This window comes from Corythoichthys intestinalis, chromosome 2 (genome assembly GCF_030265065.1).
Source record: "Corythoichthys intestinalis isolate RoL2023-P3 chromosome 2, ASM3026506v1, whole genome shotgun sequence".
Taxonomy (NCBI): Eukaryota; Metazoa; Chordata; class Actinopteri; order Syngnathiformes; family Syngnathidae; genus Corythoichthys; species Corythoichthys intestinalis.
Genome location: NC_080396.1, coordinates 70,183,773 through 70,196,696, shown reverse-complemented (window position 1 = coordinate 70,196,696; position 12,924 = coordinate 70,183,773). Strand labels below are relative to the sequence as shown.

At 40.1% G+C, this 12,924-nt stretch overlaps 1 protein-coding gene across 2 annotated transcripts in view; it reads left to right on the top strand.

The window, feature by feature from the left end:
• samd11 (sterile alpha motif domain containing 11) overlaps positions 1–12,924 on the top strand; it is a 130,617-nt gene that overhangs the window by 76,793 nt on the left and 40,900 nt on the right. For both annotated transcript variants that reach the window (XM_057826818.1, XM_057826808.1), the window contains exon 6: positions 3,224–3,388. In XM_057826818.1, coding sequence (XP_057682801.1) covers positions 3,224–3,388 — 165 coding nt within the window. The remainder of the gene's footprint in view (positions 1–3,223; positions 3,389–12,924) is intronic.

Genomic DNA, 12,924 nt, shown 5'->3' with positions numbered 1-12,924 from the left:
CTGAGAGACCGAAAGTACATGTTGGTTTTAAAGCAATAGTTTCCCTAGGTGCTGGTGTGTGTATTCAAAGATTCTGTCTATTGTTTTTTTTTTTTTTTTTTTTAACGCAATATTGGTACCACCTCCAAAAGAAATTTGCTAAAATGACTCAAATGCCCCAACTGCTTATGTTTGTGAGATTAAACCATTTATGCTAGTTCTTCCATGGGGATCTAAAAAATAGAATTCATCATTTCAAAGTTTATGAATTAACTTCTTTTAAAAAATACACTCTATGATAAACAACCAATAGTGTCGACTCAACAAAATCGAGATAACAAATTGCACTCAGTTCGATTGTGTTAATTGTACCTTTATTTTTCTTGGGTAAATACTAAATTAATTGTGTCAACAAAAATATGATCAAATAGGTAATTTGGTAATATCTTAATACCTATTACTAATATGTCATATTTACTCGTGATTTGTAGTGTATTTGTATACGAATTTCTGCAAAAGTCGGATATCACTGTTAAAGTATAAATCTAAGTCAAAATACTTTGTATAAAAAAGTAAACAACAATAGTTTATCAAGCATTAAGAGTCAAAAACTTAAAAAGCCACCAAACAGGTCTTGAGGAGATTAATATGGTGCCAACAATGTAAACAGATGGCTAACTGAGGCTAATATACTACTAAAAGATGCTAACATATGGCTAATGGAACCGTAAACGGGCGCAACACTGTTAACAAGGCTAATGGAAGGTCCCATTCACGCTACTGTTTTAGTTGTTAGGGTTTGCCGGTAACACTCAACAGAAGTTATCACTTCCTAAATGGTTAGCATTCACCCTTGTGCAGAGGAAACATTGTGTTGCTGTAACAAAAAAAAATATTATTCACTTAAGGATGTTACTTGTGTTCAGCCAACACAGCAAAATGTTATATACTGTATTTTTGTTTTTATCTATGCTGTCGTTCTTCAGTGGTTAAGGGAAACTGTTGTACTTTTGCTCCATCTTTGAGCCTCAACACTGAGTTACGTCCACATTAAAAGCTCAAAACTTCACCTGCATATCTGTGTGTGTGTGGCGTCTCCTCCAAGTGTGGCGGCGACATAGAATAACCATTAATGAGTAATGAATGTGGAGAAATGGACTGAGAGGAGAGCAGATGGAGTTAGTCGCTGAGATTGGATGCCGCTGTGTAAATGATGTCTCTTGTTCCTTCTTCACCAAAGTCGTCACCCCCCTGCTGTTTACAGACTGGGAAAACTTTTGACAAGCTCAGGCTAGTTGCATGCACCTACTACATTATAGCCTTGAATACCTTGGGTGAATTAGCGGAAGCCTGGTGGTGAAGACAGGATGCTCATTTTGCTCTCTCAAATGCTACCGCTGCTCCTTCGCACCAATCCTGCTCACTTGCCCAGGGCCAGATTCAGGTTTCATTAGCAATGAGGACGGTAAAAATAACCCTAACCACCTCCACATACCCCTCCACTCTTACCTTAGATCACGTTACTATTGACACAAAGAGAGTTGAAGGAGGTCAAATGGAGCAATGAAATGCAGGGACTGAAAGCTAGAGAGATATCATGCAATGCTTAACCATAAACACATTTCATGCGTATTCTTTGTTCTGTCTGTATTTGAATTATTCAGTTGCCGTCAATAAATGTGTACAGTCGGCTACAGTTTGCTAGGAAAGCTAGCGGGCCATTGGCAGTATTGTAATGTATGTACAGTATCTACCGCGGCCAAAAGAAGGACCTGCCGGAAACACACATAAAACACATATGAACTGGACGGAAGATGTATTTTGGTGACTGTAGTTGTAATTTTTTCACCGCTCCCCCCGGAAGCAAAGCTAGAAATTGGACCCCTAGCAAAACTGGGGCCACAATGCATCCAATTTCGGCTGCTGCTGCACAAGATGCCATTGCGTGTGGGGTTTGTTTGACTCCCCTAGACAAAACCCAAATAATTTTAAGTTTAAAATAAAATGTATAAGACTATAATATAAACCTTTCCTCATTGCCATTATTCATTATGGTGAATTGTGAGGCAGTTAAAACTAGGGCTGCAGCTATCGATTATTTTATTCATCGATTAATCTATAAACTACTTAGTTTGAATTTTCGAGTAATCGTTCATTCATTAAATGCGAATACAGAAGAAAATTCCAGAAAGTTTCTTCAAACAATGTAGAATTTCATTTAAAAATCAAATAGCTCAGCTTAAAATGAATAAATGAGGATCTAAGTACAACAAAAGAAGAATTGGCTAACTTGCATAGCAAAAGTCCGCTAGCTATAAAATGGTAACATTTTTTACAATGCTCCTAACAAAACATTCAAACACATAACCTCCCATCCCCCCAAAAAATGGCTAATTATACCTATAAACTAAATTAAGAATGCATAAAAAAACACATTAGCTCAAACAAAAACTTACCTTGTCTTAACAAGGAGCAGCTGGATTCAGCCATGTTAAATGTAGTATGTCATATTCACTGTTGCCACTAGAGGGCAGTGTATCCACCCAAATGAAAAACACTAAATGCAAACACTTATCTTATGTTGGTCTTAACAGGAAACAGCTGGGTTCAGTCATGTTAAATCAGTTAAGTCATACTCACTGTTGCCACTAGAGGGCAGTGAATCCACCCAAATCAATAAAACTAAGTCAAGCACGTTCAAAACAAACCATTACAATGACACTCCAATTAAACGAATACTTGAAGCAGCAAAATTCGATTTGAAGCTTTTTTCTGATCCAATTACTCGAGTTAATCGATTATTGTTGCAGCGCTAGTTTAAACGACGCCCACTTTGATGCCCAAGTCTTTGTTATGATGGGTGTGCCGATAAGCCAGATGTGGAGTAGGGGAAAACCTGACAATCAACTTAACTGTGTGTATGAACTAACCAATATTATCTTGCTAGTCGTAGTTTTATTTGTCATTGACTAAGCTTTCCGATTACACTTTGCTCTTTACAATCGGTGAGAAAATACAGTATGTATGTATGTACGTAAATACATTACGGGCCATACAGTAGAATAATGATCTTGGTATCATTGGAATGGTGCTTTTATGTGGATTCTCATTTTACCTATCTTTGTTTGCATTCGATCATTTTTTCAGGGGTCGCGTATGTGAGGGTTTTACTCAAATATATACTATAACATATGATAAGGGTAGTTTGATATTGATCGAATTGGTGCTTTGATCCCTTCCCCAGAGTCCGCACAGAACCCAGAAGGGGAGGCAGGTGGCAGCCACAGTCACATGAGCCCTGAGGAGCACTATAGGCGCATGATGTCAGCACTCAGCGACAACGGATCCTACGAGGAGCAGCAGCAACGCCTCTTCCAGCTGGCCAGCAGCATGGGATTACCTGGACATGGTCAGTGTGATTTCTGCATATCTACTGTCAACTGTCGTGGGAGGTGAAATAAAGAAGTTCACAAAACCTAATTATCCATCATAGCGATAGCCTGCTGCCATTGAAAAATCCAAATGGCATTTCTAATTGTGGCATTGACCACCCTATGTCAAGGTGGGACTCACATTGATTTCTGACCACCCTGCTGCTGCGTCATTAACAACACCTGCAAGCAGCATGCATCAACACCGTCATTGATCCAGTAACTCTTATTGGCTGACTGCCAAGTCCCTAAATCTCTCAATACCCTTGTATTTTCCACTTCGTCCCATTTGTTTCTAGAGAGAAACCATCTAGTTATTTAAAGCTTAATAGAACTGTATTTCAAAAAATGAAATTAAAGTAGTTCACATGGCTGTTCAACCAGGCATCCATTTTTGTATGACATGAACCATTAAGTCCTTCCTGTTCTTTACAAGCTCCTGCGAATTGGCATAAATCCGTTCAATGTCCTGCTCAAATTGACGTTTGAGCTACTTTTATTTTTATTTGATTAGCAATGATGTTGAATTGCTGGCTGCAAATCTAAAGGGCGAAACCTATAAACGTTTAATGACTTCTCCTCGGTGTCTTTGAGGCGGCAAAAACTGCTGTCCTTTTTCCCAACCAGTGTTGCCGGCATCAGGGCTCAACACTCCCTTGATTGTTATCCATTCTATTTTGTGTTTTCACTTCGAATCCATTTTTTACATATTTAGTCCCGGTGACTGTTCTTGTGTTGATGGTCACGAAAAGTTTGAACCATACCAGCAGAGTGAACTGGAGTGTACCTCAGCACACTTCCAGCTAAAGCTGTAACCAAATGCTTCACCACATAAATAAATGTATAATTATTCATCTGGATTTATGTTTTAACCACTAGACCAGGGTGTCTGCAACTTGCGACTCCTGGCCAAACGCAGTTCTTTGAACCGTCTGATGTGGCTCAGTTTTTTATTAAATAAATTAATATTTAATTAAAATTCATTCTGGCGCTAGCATGATTTAGCAAAGGAGTTTAACTTTCCTTGCAGATCAAGTTAGGCTCATTGTGTTGTGTGTTTGGTAACAACACTCACAAAGGTCATGAATTCCTTAACTATAAAAAGTCAGGGTTGCCGCTTGTAAGGTGTAAAAACAAGTCTTCGTGCCGATCACATGACCAAAGACTTGTTGGTACACCTTCAAGTAGCAACCTTGATTTTCTATGGTTCACTCACGCAGGTCATGAATTTACCAACTATGTAAACTCAAGGTTGCCGCTTGGAAGGAGCGAGTGACATTCATCCACAGTGCCGCCTAAAAATGGATTAATAAGAGAATATTCAAAAAGCTAAAAATAAAAGGTCATAAATGTCGTGAAAGCAGTGTAGTTTTTGGCTGCCCTTATAGTTTTTGTCTTAAGCCATGTCTACACATAGCAGGGTATTTGGCCCAAAAAAAATGTCTACGGTTTGGCCTATCATCCACACGCACACGCACATTTAAACAAGGGTTTTTAAAAACTAAGTCCAAAGTGAAGATGTGCGAATTCTGCGTTTGTGTCACCATCAATTGGACATTGATAACCAAAGATTTAACTGTGGAAACGATCATGACTGCAATAAACCTTGTCCCTATGTCACACATGAGGCCAATGTTTACATTTAGACTAAATTAGACAGGTGCTATTGAAGAACACATGTGAAGGATGGGGGTATTATGGACAATTATTTTCCGCGCATTGTTATGGATGTAAAAAAATGAATGAATGCGGTTGGCTGTGGAAGCTTTTTTTTTTCTACAAACGTGCTGGTGTGGTGTGTAATTATTTTTTCCCGACGTATTAGGGCAGGATCCTCGGTTTTAAAAAAAAAAAAACCTGTTAGGTGTAGACATGGCCTTTGTCTTAGTCTTTTGGACGAAAATACTCATTAATCTTAGTCATATTCATTAGTCATTTCAAAATGTGTTTGTCGTCTAAGTTAAGACGCCCATGCATACTAATTCGCAGTCCGAGATGCGCTATTCAAACTACCCGCATGCACAGGAGCTTCAAAACAAATGCTGGCTCAACGTCATTCTAGGGTGATCATATTTTGATATCCAAAACAGAGAACACAAATAACAGACATAAATAATCCCTATTTAGTCTTATATTCATAGTTAACATGGATGGATAGCATGCATGCACACATATACGGACAGTTTGCCCCGACTCTCGGCCATCTAAGCAATCTTGAAGTATTGCTCATTTGGAGCACAGAAAGAATTCTCAGCATTCTCAGGCTTAACCCCCCAATTTTATGACTGTTGTCAAGCTTGGCTTATTATTTTCCCTAAAAAGCAGCGTTCAAGCTAGGCGCGAACGCTAATACACAGCTCAATCGCTCGTGTAGCGCTCTGTCTCTCTCACTCTTTGCTGACGTAATTGCTGCATGAATTCCAATTTAGGGGACTTGAAAGTTCAGACCGCACCCACATTGTGGAACAATGAGGCCCAGATCAGATTTTAACCACATACGAAAGTGACTTAGATCGGATTTGAAATAGTCCACTTTATACGACCTGTCCAGTTCAGATCATCAAATTTATGCCTGACTGGAGTCGGAAAAACACGAAAAAAATCGGATTTGTGCATCAAGACCTGCAGTATGAACCTAGTGTAATAGTTTCCTCTAGACTTATACTGACCAGAATAGCCAAGTGGCTCTGCTTTAGACTGCCCAATGTTTTCAGAGGACGCTCACCATTCTGAAGCTAATGCTAACGCGAATGCTACGCCAACGCATAGAGTTACATTTAGTCTGATGATCACTCAGCACAGACCTTTAAAGGCTAAAGCAGCATTGCATATTCTCTCTTGCCAAGATAAGAAAAATCTTACAGTTTCCAAACAAGCAAGATGGAGCGCAGTCTAGCTTGAGACACATCCTAAACTCCTGTGAAGAAAGTGAGGGAGCGGCACATCTCACATGAGTGACACGACCCCAAACGCTGCTCCGATGCAAGCTGACATACTCCACGGACAATATGAAAATGTCACGCATTGTGAACATATGACAGAAACTATGTTGCCTTTTCGTCTCATTGTCGTCTCGTCAGACGAAAACTGGCATTCGTCTCATTTTGTTCTAGACTTCCAAGCCATTGTCGTGAAAAAATTGTTTGTCGACGAAATATTTTCATCATTGTCATTGTTGACGAAAATTATGGACTATCAAATAATTGTCCATTTATTTGTAACTAGATTATTTTTTAATTAAAAATTTGCCCGCCTTAGTAATCATGTGCACTTAAACCACTTGGCTTGTCATTTCTCTGGAAAGTCGGAACTTTTTGAGAACAGAGACCCCTCAATGGTGGGACAGAGACTGTTTTTTGTCACAAAAGCCAAGCATGAATCTGTTCAGCGAGAGCTTCTTGACACCGACCTGGTCTCAAGTGAAGCACCTTTCTTTCCAACCAAGGTCTCTTCAATACAACCCTCTCAAACCCTGCCTCCCGTTCCCCCACCCCACCTCCAACTCCCCCTTTAGCCTTCATCCCCACAGAGCATCCTTTTATGTGTTTGAAGTGTCGGCCGCAGAAAATGAAAGTGTGCGTGAAATGGGGGGGTGGTCTGTTCCTGTGTATGGATTTGTAGGTGCAAGGTGTAGTTGTTGTTGTGAGATGCAGGATCTCTCTGGGCAAATTTTGGAGAGGATAGAGGCGGGGCATCAGCTCCTTGAAAACAGCCAACAGGGCTTTCCTTCACTCCATCAAATGATGAAAGGAGAGTATGAGAAAGAAAGAACGAGTGTTAGGAGTGGTGAAGCAAATGAAAGCAAAGGAATGGTTGGACTAGTCTTTTTTTCTAGTCTGAATTTATTCATATTCAAACAATATATGCCTTATTTTATATCATTCTGCCAGATAAATTGACCACTCAAACTTCATGTGCAATCAGCCAAAATTAAAAAGTGTGACCAACTCTGCATATTTACTTTTCCCTAAGCTTGTCGCATTGTGAAAGATTCTCTATTTGCTGCCGGATTCCGCGCTGAGCGGACGGATATCGTCTTTTCAGAACCTGCCAGTCCACCAAACCCATCACAAGGCTGGCCAAGCTGCATCAGCGCAGCGGCACTCCTCTGCGTTCTCACGAGCTGAACTAAAACGATTTAGGCTCAACTCCAGGAATGACGGCGAGGAGAAAAATAGGAATGACACAAAGGAAGGATAAGCGATACGGACCGAGTATAGCGAACCAGGACCTCCCGAAATAACTCATGCAGAGGAAGAAACGTTTGTGATTTCCAGCGTTTGTGTTGTTTCCTTTTTATCGTGCAGGGAAAACGGTAGGCATTACATCTAGTGGTTCATAGATGTTTGTCCACAATCCATTTAAAGAAACAAGTTAAACATTGATTGATCAACATTCAAAACTTACAAAATTTTCCTAATTTGGTTTGTTATATTTTGAATAATTGTCACCATCGTAAAAATGAGTTGCTTTACGTGTATACAATACTACTAATAATAATGCAAATCATCTTAAATTCTTTTAGGCTTTGTCCACACTGCAGGTCAAGTGACATGTTTCAGATTTTTATCATGCAGTAAAAATGGTCCAAATTCAGTTTTTACATCTCTGACCTGGGCTCATTCATATATGGATAAAAGTCAGATGTCTGTCCAACACCAATAAAGTACGAATCCATATCCGCACGTCATCAAGGAGAGAAATTCGTTGTCACTTTTGGACAGTGTTGTTTTTGGCATTGATTTTAATTTTCATCTTAGTCTTAGTCTTTTGGACGATAATACTTATTAGTCATAGTTATATTTTAGTCATCACAGATTGTGTTTGTCTCCATGTAATTTTTTGTTGACGTTCTCGTTTTCTAAAAATGTTTTTCGTCTGTAAAATTAAAAACTTTTATTCCAAAAATGAATAAAGGTTTCCAACTATTTCGAATGCACATTGAGAGACGAGCACATCTCATTGCCCCTACAAGGACAATGCCAACACACTCAGCAGCAAAACAGCACATTATTTTCAATAAATTATACCCACCTGGACGCCATAAACAAAAAGTCAGAGAGTTTAAGAGGACGTTCCCTAACACAAACACGAATGCTGAGCTAACGCTACGAGTTACATTTAGTGTGTGATGATGACTCAGCACAGACCTTTAAAGGCTTAAGCAAAATTGGATTAATCATTTAACTCAAGAAAACAAATCTTGCTGTGTGTCCAGGCCAGCATGGAGACTGGAGATGGCACACTGGTGAGTCGGGAAGGGGGTGGGGTGGGATGGAGGCAACACATCAACAGTGACACAACCAGACACTGCCTCCAGGCTAACTACATACATAATTTTATACATTGTAAACATGTGACCAAAACGCATTTTTGTCTCGTTTTCGTCTCGTCAGATGAAAACTGACATTCGGCTCATTATGTTTTAGCCTCCCAAAACATATTTTTAGCTCATTATTGTCTCATTGTCATCATAAAAAAGCGTTCGTTGACGAAATATTTTTGTTATCATCATCTTTGACGAAAACAACACTTTTGGACGAAACAAACAACAGGTGCGAAGGAGCATTGGCAGACGAAGATGCAGAAAAATACTTTATACTTCTTAATAAACCATGTAAAGCTATTAGGGTTAAAAAATGCCTTAGGCAGCATAAAATTCTTAAAGGTTGCCATAAAAGCGAGATGGTGAGACCCCACCGTATTTCTGCAAACAATGCGAAATTTGACAACGTATTACTGTGCGCATGCGTGTGATGTTACAAATGCATTCACTTCACACTAGGAGTTGCTTATTCAGTGGTATGAAAAACTATCTGAATCTTTTAGAATTTCTCACATTTCTGCATAAAATCACCATCAAATGTGATCTGATCTTTGTCAAAACCACACAGATGAAAAAACTGTCTGCTTTAACTAAAACCACCCAAACATTTATCGGTTTTCATATTTTAATGAGAATGTAGTATGCAAAAATGACAGAAGGGAGGGAAAATAAGTAAGTAAACCATCACATTCAATATTTTGTGCCCCCCGTTTGGCAGCAATAACTTCAACCAAATGCTTCCTGTAGCTGCAGATTAGTCAGATTTGATTCTCGATCAGGACTAATCTTGGCCCATTCTTCTCTACAAAACTGCTGTAGTTCAGTCAGATTCCTGGGATGTCTGGCATGAATCACCGTCTTTAGGTCATACTACAACATCTCAATGGGGTTCAAGTCTGGACTCTGAATAGGCCACTCCAGAACGTGTATTTTGTTGTTCTGAAACCATTCTGAAGTTGATTTACTTCTGTGTTTTGACCATTGTCTTGTTGCAGCATCCATCCTCTTTTTAGCTTCAACTGTGTGACAGACAGCCTCAGGTTTTCCTGCAAAACATCCTGATAAACTTTTGAATTCATTCTTCCATTAATGATTGCAACTTGTCCAAATGTGATTGTTTACTTACGCTTTTTTCCCCTTCTGTCATTGTTTGCATGCTATCCTCATTAAAATATGAAAACCTATAAATGTTTGGGTGGCTTTAGTTAAAGCAGACACTGTATTTTCATCTGTGTGATTTTGACAAAGATCCGATCACATTCGATGGTGATTTTATGCAGAAATGTGAGAAATTCGAAAAGGTTCAGATACTATTTCATACCACTGTATGTCTTTGAAATATAAACGGCTACACCAGGAGTGGGCAAACTATTCCACAAAGGGCCCTTAGCGAGTGCGTGTTTCCGTTCCAACCCATCAGGTGGAAACCTTTTCACCAATCTGGTGTCTTGTAAGCAGTTGATCGCGGTCAGGAGCTTCTTGTTTCAGCAAGAACCTAATTGGTTAAACTGTTTGTGCTGGATTAGGTGGAACAAAGACTAGGACCCACGACGCCCCTTGAGGACCGGTGTTCTGCCAAAATCTGCTATATCGGCGAAACGTCCCACATTAGTCAAATTTGACACCCAAAGTACTACCGTGCGCTCTAAACTTGTTTTGGTTAGATGCATACAGGAATAACATACTAAAAAAATGCCTGCAGAAAATACTTAAATGTAGTTATATCAAATAAGGACGGTTTAAATACGCTACGTGACTAATGTGGTCAACTGCTTCAAAGCTAACACAAAAAAAAACACAATGGTTAAAAGTATGAGAGGCTAATACATGCACAAAGTATCTTTGAGGCAGTGAAAAGGTTCTAAATAACTAAATAAAAACAAAAATAGTGAGTACTCGCCGCTTCTAACCGATGTGCGCATGCGTGTGGATGGACGTTTTGCCGTGTAGTAAGGAATGGCCGAACACCGGTTTGCCACCCCTTGGCTACACCAAAAAATGTTAATTATACACCCCCCCCCCCAAAAAAAAAAAAAAAAAAAAATCCAAATTGGGCATCATGCCCTGTAGTATAACCATAGCCTTACTCACAACAAGTCAACAGCATTGGCACAAAAACAGGAACTCAAATCTTTCCAAAATAAAACACTTCTGCTCAGTTGACCACATGATCACATGGCTACTTGCAATTACATATGACAATCTCTGCATTGAATTGTAGGACAAAAATAAAATACATGGACACCTCCAGTCTGTTAAATATTTTTATTTTTTGCTGAGCGAGTTTGGAGATTTCTAAACATTCTTTGACTGTCCCCATTCTGCCCACTCCCCCAATTCTAAACTTCCAATTGCTGCAATATTAAATCACAATAATATCCCTTTAGCTGAGCCACTCATCCAAAATAGCCAGTGTGGTGAGCAGCGTTACCACAGGAAACTCATAGAGGTCAACGCTTCCACAGTGTCACCCCTGTGTCGTGCACAACAGACTGTGTGTGTGTGCGCTCTGGGGCTCCGGTTCCCTCTGATCCCTCTCTTATCTCCCCACCCACCACCCACACACACCCGCACGCGCGTACACGCATACACACAACCTTGTCTGCCGCCAGCCGAGTCCCCTGTGGCCTGGCGCAGCAAACAGATCGATACACCGGAGCTAGGCCGCATTAATATCTGTCGCTTCACCCCCACCCCACCTCCAACCCCGGCGCCCGCTCAGCACGCACCCACACAGACACGCACACACACATATACACAAACAAGGCGGCACCTAAATCACCCAGATACACACATAACGCCCATACAGGCGGCGGAAATGGCCCGCTGGCACCTGAGGGATCTGTCTAATTAAAAATGAGGGGGGGTAGATAGATTGAGGAGCAGAGAGAGAGAGAGAGAAAGAGTGTTCGAGCGAGAACAGGATGGATTTTTCTCTCATTAGACGCCGTGTCTCCTGGTGCGGCCTGGCCTAGCCAATAATGATGAGGTCTCGTCTGAGCGAGAGGCCGGCAAGTTGGGGCGGGAAAGGCGAGGAAGGAGATTGAACGAAGCTGGCGGCAGAGGTCAGGGTTCGGCGTGAGACGCGAGGCAGGAGGCACAAGCATAGTTGGTTGTGGAGCTGAGTTGGAGAGCCACACCAGAGCTCCTTCATCAGCACTGTACAAAATCATCCCATCCATCCGTCCAATTTCTTGTTCAGGATCAAGGCAGGGGGCTGAAATCACCAGTACGCATACAAAAATCACCAGTGCGCACGTACTGAGTTTGTAACCACTGCTTTGAATTAGAATCAGCCCCGCAACAGGCACCCAGAAGTCAGCTATGTGAATCACTACGCAGCCAATGAATAAGTATCACATTTGTTGATAGGAATGCACAGTCATTAAGTAATTGTATAGTGGATCCCTTTTCCTTTTTCGTTTGTTTGCTGTTTGTAGAGCTCCCACGATTAATCTAATCGACAACTAATTGTTTATCGGCAACAATTTTGATAGTTGATTATCGTAATTTTTAGACTATAAGCTGCTACTTTTTTCCACTCATTTTGAATCCTGCGGCTTATAGTCCAGTGCAGCTTATTTGTTGATTTATTGAGGTTAATAGGTAACATTTTATTTGACAGCGGCATCATAAGAAGTCATAATTTAGACATGACGCTATCATGGGCATTACTGAATGCTTAAGACATATGTCATTAAGTGTCATCCGGCAAATTATGTCACTAACTCCATTTATGTCCAGCTGAGATCTTTTACATCCATTCAAAATTGAGATAATTTTCCAGGAACACTAATTGACATGTTATAAGCATTCATTAATGCCCATAACATTGTCATGTCATAGTTATGATTGTCTAATTACAGTCTTATGGCGCTACTGTCAAATAGTGTTACGAAATACCATAACTAGCAATTAATGATGCAACTTCAACAGTAACTGAAGAAATAATTGGCACGGAACCTAAATTTTGATAGTTGTTTACATCTGTAGTGCCGCAATGCATGCTAGAAGGCATCTTGGACAACAACAGTGTTGTCAGCAAAATTTGATTTGAAGCTTTTTTTCTTATCGAGTTACTCGAGTTAATTGATTAGTTATTGTGGCACTAATACTAAAATGTTTTATTTATGTATCTGTTACAAAAAAGAACAAATGGTAACAAAACAATAAATATTTTGATCGATC